The sequence below is a fragment of the Eumetopias jubatus genome, unplaced genomic scaffold, assembly GCF_037043125.1.
Source record: "Eumetopias jubatus isolate StellerSeaLion01/CBP00866 unplaced genomic scaffold, mEumJub1_p1.0 scaffold_11, whole genome shotgun sequence".
Taxonomy (NCBI): Eukaryota; Metazoa; Chordata; class Mammalia; order Carnivora; family Otariidae; genus Eumetopias; species Eumetopias jubatus.
In genome coordinates this window covers 106,666,144-106,683,814 of record NW_028274817.1, presented here as the reverse complement: position 1 = coordinate 106,683,814, position 17,671 = coordinate 106,666,144, and the positions used below count along the sequence as shown (strand labels likewise).

General features: G+C 37.6%; 1 protein-coding gene across 3 annotated transcripts in view; it reads left to right on the top strand.

Annotated features, from left to right (window-relative positions):
• POLA1 (DNA polymerase alpha 1, catalytic subunit) overlaps nt 1-17,671 on the top strand; it is a 301,449-nt gene that overhangs the window by 111,030 nt on the left and 172,748 nt on the right. For all 3 annotated transcript variants that reach the window (XM_088028848.1, XM_028122620.2, XM_028122621.2), the window contains 5 exons: nt 7,532-7,564; nt 8,347-8,439; nt 10,271-10,476; nt 12,315-12,447; nt 17,345-17,476. In XM_088028848.1, the coding sequence (XP_087884974.1) occupies nt 7,532-7,564; nt 8,347-8,439; nt 10,271-10,476; nt 12,315-12,447; nt 17,345-17,476 (597 nt within the window). The remainder of the gene's footprint in view (nt 1-7,531; nt 7,565-8,346; nt 8,440-10,270; nt 10,477-12,314; nt 12,448-17,344; nt 17,477-17,671) is intronic.

The window sequence follows — 17,671 nt, the reverse complement described above, 5'->3', positions numbered from 1 at the left end:
AATTGAGAGATACTCATAAATATCACTCAGTGTATCTGTTAGGGAGGAGACACCTATCAGAAAGCTTTGTTTATTCAGCGTGTTTTATATTCTTTACACATGAGCTATCAGAAGGTCTAGGTTGTAAATTATGGATTTAAAACAAAATCACTTTATCTGGAAATGAGCCGTATGGGAGAGTTACACTTTCAGTCAAGTTTATAATTAATGGGCCTTTATCACTGGGGTAGACATTCATTTCTCTTGAGTGAATATTTGTTTATCTAACATGCATTGTGCCTGAAGGTGGGGTTAAAACTGATTCGCTCTTCGCTTCTTGCATGGAAAGAGCTAGCTTTTAAAATTGCACGCTGTGTGTGGGTTTAATAGCCGCTTTCTGCAACTGCTTTTGGGTCCTTTTGTTGTGGAGATGCACTTATCAGTCTAGGACTTTGCTCTTCTCATGTTGGACCACTTGGGTTTGCTTCTTTTTTATCAGAACTTAAAAAAATATATGTTTATTGAAGTAATTCAGTAAATCCTATGTGCCAGGCATTGTGTCATGTTTAATAGCTAAGACATGATCTCTGCTTATGATTTGCTCATAGTGTCTTACTTACCTTTGTAATAGAGTGATGTGCTCTGGTATACACAGAGTACTTTGAGGGCTACAGTGGACTAATGTATTCGTTAATACATTTAGCTGGGAAGGCCAGGGAGGTTGTTCTGATGGTGTAAAGTTTGTAAAATAAGTAGACGTTAAGTAATAATACTAGCTAACATTTATGAGCACTTATGGACCAGGGACTATAGAAAAGAATTTACATGTATTACATTTAATGTTCACAGCCCTATTGTAAGGAAGGTGTGGTTACCATCTCCATTTTACAGTCAGGTGTTGGGGGCACAGAGAGGTTATATTGCGTGCCTGAGGTCACACAGCTTGTAAGCAGTGCTGTTATACTTTGAACTTAGGTAATCTGTATCAGTCAGGGTTCTCCAGAGAAACAGAACCAATTTGGGTGTGTGTTTATGGAGGGGAGGTGGAGAGAGAGAGAGATTGATGGATTGATTGATTTTAAGGAATTGGCTCATGGGATTCTAGGGGCTGGCAAGACTGAAATCTCAGGAGGGCTGGTCAACAAGCTGAAGACTCAAACACATAGCACATGAGTCTGTAGTTTCCTTGGGGGACTTCATTCTCTTCTCTCTTAAGGCCTTCAAATGATTAGGTGAGGTCCACCCACATTATGATGAGGATAATCTGCTTTACTCAAAGTACTGATTTAAACGTTGGTCTCATGTCAAAACGAAAACAAAAACAAGAATACCTTCACAACACCATCTAGACTGGTGTCTGACCAAATAACTGGATATCATTGGCCTAGCCCAGTTGACACATAAAACTAACTGTCACACAGCCTAACTTCTGAACCCACACTTTGGACCACTGTGGGGAAACAGCATGTTTGAAAAGCACAGAAGCAAGAAAAGAGCATGGCTTGTTCACTGAAATCAAAATATTTCAGGAAGGCTGGATTGAAGGGTACATGTGGGAAGCATTCGAAGGTATGGTGGGCCCCAACTATATAAGCTAAGGGATTTGAATTTCATTGCAAAGAGTATGTTTTAGAAAGAACACTGGCCAAGTGTGAAGAATGGTTTGAAATAGTGATGCTGGAGACAGGTAGACTGAGTGAGTGGTGAGGACTTGAAGGAGGGAGAGCACGTCGGCAGGAAGAATCTCATGTGAGACTTGTTAGCTCATTGGATTAGAAAGGAAGTCAGCCCTTTATTTTAGTTTGAGGCTCTTGGAGGGGCCATTTATCCTCTTTGGAGCCAGGGAGGGTTTCGAGGAGATGGATGGGGTTTAGAAGGAATTCTTATGGGACAGACAGTGGAATATGCACTTGGAGAAAGAAAATGCTGTCCTCAGTATATCACTGATTCTCAACCAGGGGCAGTTTTGTCCCTTAGGAAACATTTGGCAATATCTGGAGACCATTTTGGCTGTCATAGCTGAAGAGTCCATGTGCGTGCATGCATGCTACTGGCATCTAGTGGGTAGAGGCCAGGGACAGCCCCCCATGACAGAAAATTCTCTGGCCTAAAATGTCAATAGTGCTGAGGTTGAGAAATCCTGATGTATATATGTAGATGATGTGTATGTATTCTCCTGGGGGAGGGGGAGATCTCAACAGAGGGTGTCGAATGTTTTCTGTACGGTAAATATACCCACTCACTTACATTAAGTGCATTAAGCTATATGCAGACAACTTGTGAGAGCCTACATATTTCTAGTTATTTTACAACCACATAGCTCTCGAAAAGTAACCTTGAATACGGATATATATTCTTGTAATGCTGATGGTCTTTGTTGGACGTATTAGTGCCTCCTTTTTCTAATACTAAAGATATGAATGTGGTTGAAAGACAGAACAACCAGATAGAAGGATAGAGGTGTTTCTACATGTCAAACTTGGATTCTAGATTTTTAGATCTGGGAGGAATCCCAGCCTCTTCATTTTTTAAATGAGGATGCTAAGACCTAGAGAGGGAACCCACATGGTTCGCAAATCACTCAGCTACTAATTGGCAGTTTAAACCAGTACTCATATTTCAGACTCCTGACTTTTCTTTAAACTCAAATTTGTATAATGTTTTATCTTTGCTATCTGTGTTTTCAGCATAGAGTTCTTTTTATCCCCACGTATCTCAGGGACCTGGGTGGTACTTTTCCCCCGGTTTTAAAGAAGGTAAAACTCAGGTTTAAAGGCAGTAAGGAACCCAGACAGGAATGTTAAATGGTAGAGAACGAAAGTAGGGTGCTTATTAAATCCATAGTCTATGCTCCTTGAGCATCTTATAGAGAAGACACACACCTAAGAATAACAGGGCATAGGAAAATAAGAAAAAGGCAGTTGAGTGTAATGAGGATGAAATAAATGTTTGCCAAGTAGGAGAACTGAGTAACACAGAGTCCTGCTTGGAAACTGCCGAAATTGGGACTAGGAAAGCTTAGATAATGGTTGGATTACCAAATATCATAATATTGATATTTCTTCTACTTTTCTCTTCCCTATCCTTCAGAACCATTCATTTTGCTACCCCTGTTATGCTAATGTATTTTTTAAAAAAAACCTTTTGAGTTTAATTTTATGTCATCGGTAACAGAAGAATCCTAAAGCCATTGAGATTTCAGTTGTCATTCTGTTCATGCATTATTTGTTTAGGATTTGACCTTACCCAACATTTTCTTAACTTGTAGGATTTCTGTTGTGTTTAGTATCCGCATCGTCTGCCATCATATATCATCAAAGTGGCTTTCTTGTTGTTAGTAGATGTCACTGTAATAGACCTGTACTTTTGGAAAAGGAGCTTGAAACTTTTTTTTTTAGCCATGGAAAATTGGTGTTTTCTCGCTTCATTTAGTATTAATAAGCACAGTTTTAGTCTGTAATAGTGTTTAAAACCATTTTCTAACCTTTAAATGCATTGACAGACACCTGTATTCTGTCATGACAAAAAGTAAAGATCTTATCCTGGCCTTGGCAGGAGAAGCTGTAAATACACACGTCAGTAGAAGTTGGTCTTAGGTTGCTGCCGCTGTTAAACCCAGCATCAGAAACATGCTCTTTCTGCTTAGTAAACCCCATTGTGGGTGTATTCCTGAATACATTATTTTCTTTAGGAAAGAGTTTTTTAAAATACACTTTACATTTCCTTTTAGTCCCCACCACCCTCCATCAGCCTTCAGAGGCTCAGATTGGGGTTAAAACACTTTTTCGTATTATTTTAATTACTGCTCTCCCCACCCCCAGCCCCACTCCTTTCCTGTTTCCCCCTCCTCTTTTCCCCTAACGGCACTGTTCTGCAAAGCCTGCAATGATTGATATGATGGCAGTGCTGTCATTCTTTTTAACCAAAAAAAAAGTCATTTTTGTTCTAGTTATTTTAATAGAGTCCCATTAAAGATGTATTGCTGACTGAAATATCGGCACGAAGGGCTCTCACTGAGCTGAGCCCAGGAATTAAGAAGTCAGGAAATCGGCTGCTGCATTGCAAGAGAGCCTTGTGTGACACCGAATCTCCTGATTGGGGAGATCATTACTGCTATTATGACTCGCCTTGCGTAGGAATTTTAAATTCCATCTGAATGTCAGTAATAACCCTCTTAGCAAATTATCCTGAATAAAATCACGAAGGCATTTTATATAATAGGTGTTGAATTACTGGATAGATTTGCTAATTAAATACTCTTTGTTCTGCTGCAGTTGACATTACAGGGTAAGATCTTGAACAATTATTCTCAACAGCTGTACTTTGTTAAGGGAAAAATTAACCACAAAGTTTATTTTTTTACACTTGAAGTTGGCAGATTTTTGAAATGTGCTTGAAAAAATTCCATCATCCAATTGGTAATGAGTAGATAAATATGCAGGTGTTGCTGTGAAATCAGATAACTGCAGACTGCCTTATTAATGAATTTAGCAAGCCTTTATAGCCCTGTTTTCTAGCTGTTGGCACTTATAAAATGATTTTCTGTCAGAATGGGTAGCTTTAATATTAGGCTTGTCAATTTGAAGTGAACTTATGAACGGACATCTTGTAATCACTGTACCATGTGTCCAGTAGACTTTTCTTGATACCTGTGACTTCTTTTAAAAATGCATTTCCTTAATGGGGAAAATACCTGTGAAGTATAAGTTTTTGACTGTTGGCTTCCAGAACAGTCATGTGGTACAGGCTTTTTAACAAGGCAGTGAAACATTCTGAAAAGAAAATGAGACGTAAGGTCCAGCTTCTAGATCAAGCTCTTGACTAGTCCTGTTATTTTGGGTAAAATCACAGGGCCTAATTTTACTCATCTATAAAATGGGGTTTGTAATACTGCCCACTCTCTAGGATTATTCATTCAGCATTTTACAAATAATCATTAATAGCTCCTGTGCACCAGGCCCTCTGCTACATACTAACAGTTTGTTAGCCCACAGGGTATCTAACAGCTGAGCCCTCCCCAGTGAGCAGTTTGAATCAAGGGTGGCTTTCAGGTGATCCCGCTCATTAACACTTGGGTAAGCATTGGTCCGGACAGGGCACTATGGTACCCACCATGTAGAAGTGCTCAGTGAAGAAGCGTGAAAGGTCAGGGTCAGCCTGGTTGTGGGTTGTCGCCTATAGAATGGACTGAAGAGTTGATGCGCTGTGGTGAGGACCTTGAACCTGAAATGGAGCATAGTCATCAGCTACCTGGAAAGATGGTGATAAAACTATCCTCAGAAATTGGTATAACCTCTGTGGAGAGCTATTTGGCTATATTTGTAAGAAATTTGAACCCATATAACCTTTGACCCAATAAGTCTTCTTATAGGAGTTTATCTTGTTACTGGCAGTTTATGTATATGGATTATTTGTTGAAGTGTGGTTTTAAAGGCAAAGATCAGAAACAACCTACATGTTTATTACTATAACACTGGTTAAATATATCATGATCGATTCACACAATGGAATACTGTATAGCCATTAAAAAAGAATAAGGCAGCTCTGTGTGTGTAGATAGGAAATAATCTCTAAGATAAAGTATTAGGTGGAAAAAAGCAGTTGCAGTATAGTCTTTATGTTTTGCTTCATTTTCTACCATTTTTGTGCAAAAGATGCAACACCAGGTTTCTGCTGTCAAAGAGAAAATCATTTTGGTAGCAGCCCTCAGGTTGTATGTGGAAATGGTTGTGAGTTGGTGGCAGGAGAGAATAGAGGCGGGTGGTAGATCTGAAAGCTGAAGGTTGCCAGTACACATTGGAGGTACACTCAAGGGTGACATAAGGTTTCGTTCATGGTGTGAAAGAAGAGTAGAGGAAATTGGTTCCTGCATATTGCTGAGTTGCAGTGAAAGGTTGACAGGCTGCGTCTGAGGTATTTTACTTAGTAATGGTTACCTTGTGGAGTTGTCTGTTGTGATGAGGAAGGTGAAGCCTGGTGGGGTGGAAGGGGGGAGGGTGAGGAGGACTTGTGATGAGTAGTTCTGTCCTCATTGTGATTAACTTGGTTGATCTCATTATTGCCCTCTTCCCGAAGGAATTGTCAGATAGTCTCCCACAATGCATTTCCCTGCAATTGAGATGTTTAAAAGTGAAGATGAAGTGGAGGAGAGTGAATGTTTTTTAGGAGTTAACTGAATTTCAGGAAAGTAATTGGGATTACTATAAGACCCATCAGTCAACTAACAAATGGTTTTTTGAGCACCTGTCACATGTGAAGCTGGAGTTAGGCACAAACATGTGCTCTGGCCTCCAGGAGCTTGTGGTCTAGTTGGGAAGGGGACAGACTGTCACCTGAAAACCGTTTTCAGAATGGCATTGTCATGATTGTCTTGGGCCATTGGTCCTTAGCCCTGCCTACAACATAAATATCTGGAGAGCTTTTTCAAACAATTCCCGGGGCCGGTATTGGTATTTTTTTTTTTTTAAAGATTCCCCAGGTGATTCCAGTCTACAGCCACTATTAAAACCATTGATTAGGGTGGCTCAGTCAGTTAAGCATCTGCCTTTGGCTCAGGTCATGACCCGGAGTCCTGGATCGAGCCCCACATCGGGCTCCCTGCTCTGTGGGGAGCCTGCTTCTCCCTCTCCCTCTCCCTCTGCCTCTTCCCTCTGCTTGTTCTCTCTCTCTCTCTCTTTCTCAAATAAATAAATAAGTAAATCTTTAAAAAAAAAAAAAACCATCGATTGCCCTAATCCATATTCACCACCACTCACCACCCCCAGGACAAGGGAAGGGCTTTCATCTCTAAGAACATAGGACAGCGAATGCCTGAACAAAATGAGGTGACTGTAATAAAGGAGAGGAAGCAGTGGAAGTGGAAAGTAAGGGGTAGATGTAAAAGATAATCTAAGTTCAGGATTTACAGGACTCTGTAATACATGTCTCCAGTCTGCGGCTATATGGGTCTAGGGGCAGTCCTGTCTACACATATTATCTAGATGTTTGTCTCCATTCACTGAATATTTATTGAACCCCACCTTTGTACTGGGCACTGTGCTAGCTCCAGAGAATATGTGAAGGTCTGCTCTCTGCCTTCAGGAAATCTACAGTCTTGAGAAGAAATTTAAATCTACTGCATATATATTTATTTTTTTCACTTTTTAAGATTTTGAATACCATGGGTAAGAATTGCCAGATTTGAAATGCTGTTAAGCTTTTGTTTTTCAGCCATGCAGTTCTTTTTAAATATTAGTAATGAGAAGAGTTTGCCTTTTTGCCATATAATAAAGGGATGTTTTTATTATGCATGTTTATTAAAAATAGATCTTTACATAAATCTTAAATAGATATTTATGTAGAGCTACTTACGTATCTCTGGCTAAGAATCAATGTAGAGGCCAACTTACTTTCAGATTATGTTGATATTACTGTTATTTTGAGGGTTGTAGTTAGAAAACCATGAAGAGCTTTAAAATGTATGACCAGTCATTGGGTTATCTGTCTCTATGTACTTATGTTTATGGTTTTGTAACTATGTAATGCATTAATCTTGACTTTTTCTTTCATTTAGATTTTGATGCATACAAAGGAGATGGTACAGAAGGTAATGCTGAGCATTTTCATTATACAATGACTCTTAAATAGCATACCTCGTGACATTTTTGTATTCAAGGAAAATTGTAACCCAAACAGACTGGAAATGGCTTCTTAGGATGCCTAGTTTACGTTTATAATCCCTCCTAATGGATTATAGCTTTTTTCTTTTACTAACACTGATATGATCTAGCCGCTGCTTGAAGCCTATATGTGAGTGTTTCAAGCAAATTAGTAACAGTGCTAATTAGAGTTTACTTCCAGGCCTTTATACTGTATGTGCTCTAGTGTTGTTTGTTATGATTGATTTTTTTTTTGGCATTCTTCATATTCTACTGAATACTGTTTGAAACTGTGAAGAATTTCATATGGATTTGTGCCCCTGAATTTTAAAAACGCATTATGTTTCTGCTTTATAAATTGCCATGACCACTAAGCTTATGGTACAGTGGATAAGTATAGACACCCCCTTTCCTAGTTTCTTATCCTCCTTTATATTATTCAGTTCCACAGTTTGTTTCAGTTGAAAACTAGACATTTCCCCTGCCACTCTGCTATTTGTTTTAAGAAAATTAGCTAGATTTTCTTAATGTGACAGTGGCTTTCGTTTCTAGTTTATTGGAGCTTAATCTTTGATTGTACTCCTCTGACAATATGGATAAGAATAAACATAAACTTTTGAAAAATCAACGGAACCTGTAATTTCTGCAGTATAGAAAATCTTGAGTTTCATTGTATATGATGATCACTGTGTTTTTGTTGTTAAATTTTATAATTTTTGCTTTTTATTAGATGAATCTTGAAGTTATTTATGGAGATACAGATTCAATTATGATAAACACCAACAGCACTGATCTGGAAGAAGTATATAAATTGGGAAACAAGGTGAGATAATTTGATGAAATTATCTGTTTTACCTACTTTTGTGAATTTTTTTAACATGGAACTTTATAAATTCATATATGTGTACATGTGTGCTTCTGAAAATAATAAACAGTGCTTCTCATTTCCTCATCCTCTTATTTTTCTTAACCTCTACTCCAACTGTTTGTTTTTAAGGGTAAAATTCAAAAGAGAGTATTTTTTTCCTTAAATGAGAAATACATTTTTACTTTGAAAACAGTGTGAGATGTTTTCATCTTGTTTCTAAGGCTGGTGACTGTGATGTTCTCACACTTCTGTGATGTTGGGCTTAAGCCTGGCTACAGTGGTATCTTTGACTCTGGCTGCTGCTGTTCTGGGTCTTGCCAGGGGGTTCACACTGCTTCACATCCTGTGATATACCCTGTGTCTACTTTCTGATAAAAGAAGAAAGCAAAAAAAAAAATTTAAAATATGGGAGCACCTGGGTGGCTCCGTCGTTAAGCATCTGCCTTGGGCTCAGGTCATGATCCTGGGGTCCTGGGATCGAGCCCCGAGTCAGGCTCCCTGCTCCGTGGGGAGTCTGCTTCTCCCTCTCCCCTTCCCCACCCCCACCCCCGCTCATGCTGTTCCCCCCCAAATAAAATCTTTTAAAAATGAAATATCATATTTATACTTATCACATTATCATGCATGAGGAAAAATATATCTCTAGTAGTATTCAGATGGGTTTTATAAGCTGATATGGATAAACACCTATGTACATACATGTAGACACATTTATGATTTATGAGTAATCATTTGTTGCCTCCTAATTGCAGTTTACAATTAGCAAGTGTTTCTTGAGTACTTGCTATGTTAAGATCTTATCCCAATAAACTAGAACTAAGATAACATCTTACAAAGTAACAACTTCCTGCCTTTCTCCACTAATATGTGTGAAATTTGACCTGTAGGCTTCACCTGAGAACAGGCCTGGCCTATTGTCCTCATATTGGACTTCAAAAAGCTGTGTATTTTCCCTAGAGGTGATTGGCTGTGCCTTGATCCTATCAATAAAGAGCAGGTGACTGGTCATTTTTTCTTCAACATATAGGTATTTACTTATATGTAAGGTGGTTTGGGAGGTACAGGGAGATCTTAGATATTTTTTAAAGATTTTACTTACTTATTTGAGAGAGATATATTATTTATTTTTATTTTGAGAGATTTATTTATTTGAGAGTATAAAGATTCTTATGAATTTTGGGAGGGGCAGAAGGGACGAGAGAGAGAGAGAGAGAGAGAGAGAGAGAATCTCAAGCACATTCTTGCACTGAGTGCAGAGCCTGATGTGGAGCTCCATCCCACGACCCTGAGATCATGACCTGAGCCAAAACCAAGAGTCAGACACTCAACCAACTGAGCCACCCAGGCACCCCTTAGACATTATTTTAATAGTCAAAGTTTTACTTATTTCTAGCCATGTATCTACTTGTTGGACTATCTAATCTCTAATCCAGTAGTTTGGAGGTAAGTATATAAGCATTTAGTTTTTAGATTCAAAAAGACTATTTCATAATTTTTGTAAATTTCTTGGGGCGGACCTGCCAATTCTGTCCTTTGGTTGAATGGGATGATATATTTATATTACTGTGGTTTTTTTTTTTTTCAATCTGTTTTTGTCCCTGTGCTCTTTCCATGGTTTTGCATCATACTCAACATAATACTGTTTTGTGTATCACCTGAGTAAATGCATTCTAGTCTTGTGTGAATTCAAGTTCTGTTTAGATTAACTCTTGGAAATTTGTAGCATGTTCATCTTCTCCCTGGTAGATGTTTGAGAAGCTAGTATTAATGCTTGAAATTTTCACAGGTAAAAAGTGAAGTGAACAAGTTGTACAAACTGCTTGAAATAGACATTGATGGTGTTTTCAAGTCTCTGCTACTGCTGAAGAAAAAGAAGTATGGTGCTCTGGTTGTTGAGCCAACGTCGGATGGGAATTACTCCACCAAACAGGAGCTGAAAGGGTTAGATATAGTTAGAAGAGATTGGTGTGATCTTGCTAAAGAAACTGGAAAGTGAGTTCAGCTTTCATTTTTGCTTTTTTTGTTTGTCTGTAAAAACTTGGAGTATTAATGACATGGAGAAGATCTGTGATTCTGCCAAGCCCAAGCACACAACTTCTTTTGTTGTTGTTGTTGTTACATATTAATGCTTCTCACTTATTTGGAGTGGAATTTCCCAGGTAGATTAAAACTTAGCAAAAGCTAAATTTGCTCAGTAAGAGGTACTTTTTGTAAGATACATCTTAGGAGTTGTAACTCACAGTGAGGGTGAACCTTCACATTTTAGCTCCCTACAGAGTTGGTTTCTTTGATGTTGGCTTGTGTCTGTTTTGTTTTGCTTTCATAGTCTAATTAGAAAGTGCCTTGTGTTGTGTTCCTGAATCGTTGTAGAGCCTCTTTAGGAACATAATTGTTAAGGTGTTCCCATGTTGTAGCTTAAATATTCTGGGATTCATAGTGGACCATGGACTGAGACTTTGTTCCCATCCATATCATTTGTATGTAAAGATTCTTATGAATCTCTAGGAAAAAGAAAAAAAATAAGATTCTTACTAATCTTAGATTAATTTAAGAGCTAGTTTTCAAATACCATAAGTACCTCAGAAATAATAAATGTCATGGCTGATCCTTTAGCTTTGCATCTGAGACTGGAAATTGTGATACTAAGGCCTGTTTTTTTTTAAAGGGTCACATTAATTTATAAAGCATCCATTTAGAAAAGCCTGAATCCTTAGGTATTTAATGTACCATCATTTTAGATATTCCTGTCTGATGAACCTGCCCAATTCTGAAAATAGAAGATTTTTTTTCTTTAAAGCAAAATTTAAATTAATTTTAATATTGCCAAATATTCACACTTTTTACTTGTTTTCCAGTCCTCTTGCTTTCAAGTTGGGAGATTGAGCAATTGTTGCTTCTGCAAAACCACTCTTGATTAGGCAAAGTTGATCATCCGACTATAGGTCACTGTTAGCCTTTTATGAAATGAAGTTTGAAATGCTTCATTGCCCCCAAATGTACCCAAAGATGAAACTACTTTGTATAGACTGTCGATTAGAGTGTTCTCTTCAGCTTTGTGTTTTCTAAGAAAAGATGCATCATAATAGAAGTAAATTTCTCTGAGTTAGAAATGTATTAGTAATTAAAGCTATACAAATGTTTTTGTCAGGGTTCTTTTTCTGACAAATTATAATGCAGCTGTCAAACCCTCGCTCTGCATTTTCTCAGAAATGGATAAAATATTGGCTTCCTTACTCCTTTTTCTTTTTTCCCTTGTTTTTTGAGGGGGTCTAGTAGAATAATAAGTTTTTCAGGGATAGCATAAGGTTGGAGAACACTGAGGAATATAATGAAGCTGAAGAAAGAGAAATTTGAAATCTTCGGGTTTTAAAAAATTTGCATAAAGAACTATATTTCTGCTTACCTAGCTAATGGTCATCTCAGCTTGGTGATATCAGAGGTACTTGGTACTTTATGGAGAATGAAATTTTTGTCTTTTAAATTTTAACCTATGAGTAGAGTATAACTGCTTGTGAATTTTGTAATTGCATATATACAGTTGTGGGTGGAACACATACCTTTCTCTGTCCACATTTTGTATGAAGCATTAGCTGCTGCATTAGAAAATGGTCTGTATGTTTAAGGGCAAACCTGACATTCCAAGGTTGGTAAACCTTTGGTAGAGTTAATGTTAAAAAACAAATAGTAACGGCCTTTTGGACATTCACCCTCATGTTAGCTTTCAGTACAGCTCTTGTCCACATGTTAATCTAATGGCATTTATCTTCCTTTTCTCTCCTTTATTAATAAAGTATAATATTAAAAAAATGAATCCCTCTCTTCCTTTGCAGCTTTGTCATTGGCCAGATTCTTTCTGATCAAAGCCGAGACACTATAGTGGAAAACATTCAGAAGAGGTTAATAGAAATTGGAGAAAATGTGCTAAATGGCAGTGTCCCAGTGAGCCAGTTTGAAATTAACAAGGTAAATGTAGCATTTATTGCTGAGCCCAGCTGCTGCCATGTGTTTTTCACCTCCTTCAGCTAGTTGAAGAACCACCTCATCCTTGCAATCGAAATAAATTCTAGCTGGTGATGAAAGCTGCTTAACAACTAACTCACGGATGGAGTGTTAGCATACCACTCTTCCTCTTCCAGCCACTGGTGCTGCCCTGTCAGCCACAGGGGCCTTCTCTCTGCATTTCTTACTTGATGGAAGCCTCATTTCCAGAGATTCTGTGGAGCGATGTAGTTGATGTTTAGGGGACTAGAGAATATTACCTTCTCCGTAGTCCTCATTTATAGTTGTTTGGGAGGACAGGCCTGTAAGCTTAGAGAAAGATGGAGACAGACAGACCGTGTGTGTGTGTGTGTGACTTTCACAGAAGGTGATCCTTAGAGGTACTGTAATCAGAATGCTTTTTTTGGACATAGATAGTTCTTTAGAATTAAGATGGCTATAGCATTTTCTTTGTAGCCAGAGCACTTGTGCTTTTATTATATTTTTCAACTATGTAATTTAGACTTTATGGACAGTCTTAGTTGTTGAAAATGAGGAATATTTTTCCTTACCTGATTTGAAAAATAAAACCTTGGTTTCCAAAGTGCTGTGTAATATAAGATGTTAGGTTGCAGATTTCCTTTTTCCCCCCATTTAAAAAGAGTACCCTTACATATTCAGAAGCTAATTTTGCAAATACCATTTTACCCATTTTGTGATAAATAGATTTCGTTGTCAAAGCTGATACAAAAAAGGAATTTTAATGAAAAAGAATAATGATGACATTAAATAGAAGACAGAGTTAAGACTCATTCATGATACCCCTGTGCTAAAGTGATGCTTGTCATTTTTGCATGGTTCCTTACTCTTTTTATTTTATTTTATTTTTACACTGAAGCAATTACAATATATATTATGTTGAAATCTGTTTTTATTTGACATAAACAGATTGTTTCACATTTCTATATTGTCTTAAAAAGGATCGTGTTAATCTTATATTTCACTGATAGAGTAAAAGTTCTGTTTGATTATTTACATTATTTTGGATACTGGAAATAACTATTGAACATCTTTCTATCTTAATCTTTTTGCTTTTGGATGAATTATTTTCTTAGTTTAGGTTCCTTGAAGTGAATTACTTGAGTCAAAAGATGCAAATATCTGGATGGCTCTTACCCAATTGCTTTGTAAAAGGGTGATACCCATTGATAAGAACAAAATGTGTGTGCCAGGTTCACCACAGATTTGCTTGTATTGGTGATAGTTCATTGGTGATCTTTAAATAAAATAGTGCTATCATAATGTGAAGCGGTGTCTCACCGTTGCATTTAATTTACATTTCTTTGGTTTTTAGAGAAGATGAATATTTTCTATGCATATCCTTAGGATTAGTATTTACTCTTAAGTGAGTCATTTGTTTCCTACACCTTAACTGTGATGTCTTTAATGTCACAAAAAAAGACATTCATTTCTACATGGAAGTACAAAAAAATAGAAGCAAATATTGTAAGAGGCCATGTGCTTTGGCACTAGCTCTTCACTTGAAGCGATGCAGTGTTTATCCATTGGCATGGCATCACCTGTGACATCTCAAAAGTGATTTCCCTTCAGATTTTGTTTGGTCTGTCTCAGAAATGTGCATGAGTAGGAGTTATGACTTCAGTCTTCCTTTGATCAATTTTTGCATCGATTGTACAGATTGTATCCCTGACACGATCTACCTTCTTAGAGATGTGGACCCTCTATCCCAAGGGGTTCCAGTCAGAAGTTTGGAAGGCTGAATCCAAACATGACCACATTATTGGCAGAAGAACACTGCGCCCACACTCATCTTCTTATAGGAATGATGACACAGTATGACTAGTAAGCAAAGAAACTGGAGTCCCGGATGCACTGGTAGTCTCCAAGTGCTCGTGAACGGTCTGCAGTCTTGTTATCCTGAGGTTTTTACTATCGAAATTGTTAAACTTACATACAAACGTAGAGAATAGTATTATGAATCCCCATGTATCATCATTCAGCTTCACTAGTTATCAATTTATAGTGACATTGTTATTCATAATAATAGTAATACTTAATGTGATTAGGGCTGTGCCTTCATTCTGTGTGGCAGAGCTAAAATTGTGACTTATTGTCTTTTTCTTCTCCATTTCCCTTGATATAGTAGCTGGCAAATAACAGTTGTTCAGTGAATATTAAAAGAATTCACTTGATTTCCTACTCTTCCATTCATCAATGTGTGTGCACAGTGCTACATCCTGGGATATAAAATTGAATAAGCAAAGCATGGTCCATGTTTACAAGATGGAGATGGTCTTTCAAAGATATTTCCTGTCCCATATTTTTATACTTTTTTTTAAATGAAGAAAACGGATTTCTGCAGTGTTGACAGACGTGCAGTGAATTCTGATGAAAGGACTATCTATATCATAGTTATTCCTAAGTCTGTTTACAGCAAGCTATTTATGTCAAAGGTGATTGTCTTGATCAACATCTGTCTGAATACTTGCAATGTTTAAAACTTGTGAGCCATTCAGTTTTTACATTTCATCTCTTTCAAAGGAGAGTGGAATGGAAGAGTCTATGTCACTGGTTGTGGATGATCTTATGACAGAATATCTGTATATCTGTAGTTATGGATATTTTTGTGATCTTGGGAGGGGTTGAAAATAGGAGGCTAGCCTAGGGTGGAGGGGTAAAGTGGTGAGATTTGCCTTTCTAGAGATTTTAGCCCTTGTTGTTAAAAACAACTGAAAAACATCATGTGTGATTTTCTGAATTACCGCAATCTTAGCCTAGATATTTTTCATAAAGTAACACAAAGTACTTCACAGCTGATTTGTATAGCCCTGGTTAACTTGAGCCTTAACCACCAGGAAGCATTTTTTTTTTTTTAAAATCAAGCCTTCTAAAACTAGCTTGTAAGATCCCCAAATAGCCCCAATCTAATAACTGGAAAGTATGTCACATGAAATTCAGAATTTCTTAATATTGCTCTGAAGTATAGTCAATTGAAGAAGATAATGGTTTTTTTAAGTAGAGTTCTATTGATTAAGATTTCTATGCAGTATTACCCATTCAAGTCAATCAAGACTCTGCATAATGCGGGTTAGAGGAGATTCAGATACTAGGAGCATTTCCTAGGCACTCTCCTACACTTGAGTGTATGATTTAGAAAGTGGACATGACATGGGTATGTGCAGCCGTGTTGGAAGACCTGCTTTATTCTGCTCTGGCAGTTCTCAAATTTCCTGGTCTCAGGACACTTGCACACTCTTAAAATAATTGAGGACTGTAAGAGCTTTTGTTTACGTGGCCTGTGTTAATATTTACTGTTAGAAATTAAAACTGAGAAACTCTTAAAGCATTTATGTATCTGTTTAAAAATAGCAATAAACCCAGTATGTGATTATAAAAATAACATTTTTCCTTGAAAAGTAGCTATATATTTCAAAACAAAGAAAAATTAGCCAGAGGAGTGACATCATTTTAAAATTTTGCACATCTCTGTAATGTCTAGTTTGGTAGAAGACATCTGGCTTCTCATATCTGCTTGAGTATCCAGTCTGTTGTGATGTGTGGTTTTGGTTGAAGTGTACGAAGAAAATCCATTTTCACACAAATACATAGTAGAAAAAAGAAGTATTTCAGGACTTTTTCTGGATATTTGTATATTCTTTGTTTCTACGCCAGTATTATCTAAGTGGCATTTTCATAAAGATTATTGTAATGTGGAAATCTAAAACCAAGCAGGGAACCTGATGCGGGGCTCCATCCCAGGACCCTGGGACCATGACCTGAGCTGAAGGCAGATGCTTAACGACTGAGCCACCCAGGCGCCCCTCCTCTTGTCTTTTGAAACCCACCACAGAGCTTGATGTCTCCCTCCTACCCTTTGTGCATACTGAATTCCATTCTGATGGACTGTATTTTGTGTTACCTCTTGCTTTTAACTTTTGCTTTTATCTCTGCCCAGAATGTTCTTGCTCCTGTCACCTTTTCTTAAAATCCTCTTTTTCTTCACATGCCAGCTCAAATTTTTTTCTCCTAAGATTTCTACTCTCAAATGGAAGTGATCTTTGCCTCTCTAAACCCTCTCCCTCACACTGTTCACATCTCCCTTATGGCACATGTGGCTTATTTTAGAGATTTTATTCGCAGAATGAGGAATCGTCTACTAATAGCAGATGACTTAGAACCAGTGACTGTCTTACTCATCTCACAGTGCTTTACAGTGCTTGAACTTAGTGAATTATTGCAGAGTGAGCGAAGTAATTCTGCAAGCATTTGGTTGCTACTGTACGCCAAGAATTGTTTTGAGCACTGAATGCAGCGGCAAGCAAGGCTGACATGTTCCTGCTCTCATGGGGCTTACTTTCTCTTAGAAACTCATTCTTTCGGCCTTTGTAGAGCTTAAATTGACAGTGTGAATAAATCCACCGATTTCTGGTATCTTTGAGATTTATTTAGGCTAGAGGAGCCTTCGAGAAACAGATCATTAAGTCAGAGTAGCCGATCTCCATCAGTCTTTACTAACCACTTAATTCAGTGAGGGAATTGCAGACATTAAGAGAAACTCTAAAGGCTTGATAGAAAACTGAATTTGTAGTCTTAATTTTTTTTTATATGCAAGTATTACGTGCCATGGCCCATAAACTTCTATTTCTTTTTTGCCAGAGTTGCATCTGGTTATATTAGTTAGTAAGTGAAGGAGGGAGGAGCCTTGAGGATGGAATGTCTAAAGACTGCAGCGCTGTTTTCTACATACAGCTTCTGTTCTTTTTATGTTTATGTGGCAGATAGGATTCTAGGAAAGATGTGTTTAGTGTATATCTGTGTGAGAAGAGATTTAAAGTTTGGGGCTTTTTGTTTCCTCTTTTAGGCATTGACAAAGGATCCCCAGGATTACCCTGATAAAAAAAGCCTACCTCATGTACATGTTGCCCTGTGGATGAATTCTCAAGGGGGCAGAAAGGTGAAAGCTGGAGATACCGTGTCATATGTCATCTGTCAGGTAAAACTGAAGCTATTAATAAGACTCCTGGACCCCATAACCCAAAGTAAAACTCATATCACCACAGTGTCTTATTTAATGGTCTTCCAAATAATTGATGGTATGAAGAGATGGGTTAGTCTGGTTGTTTTTATAACATTTGAAGTGTTAGAGCTATGGCATATTTTATTAAAATTTTCAAAAAATATTTAAGAC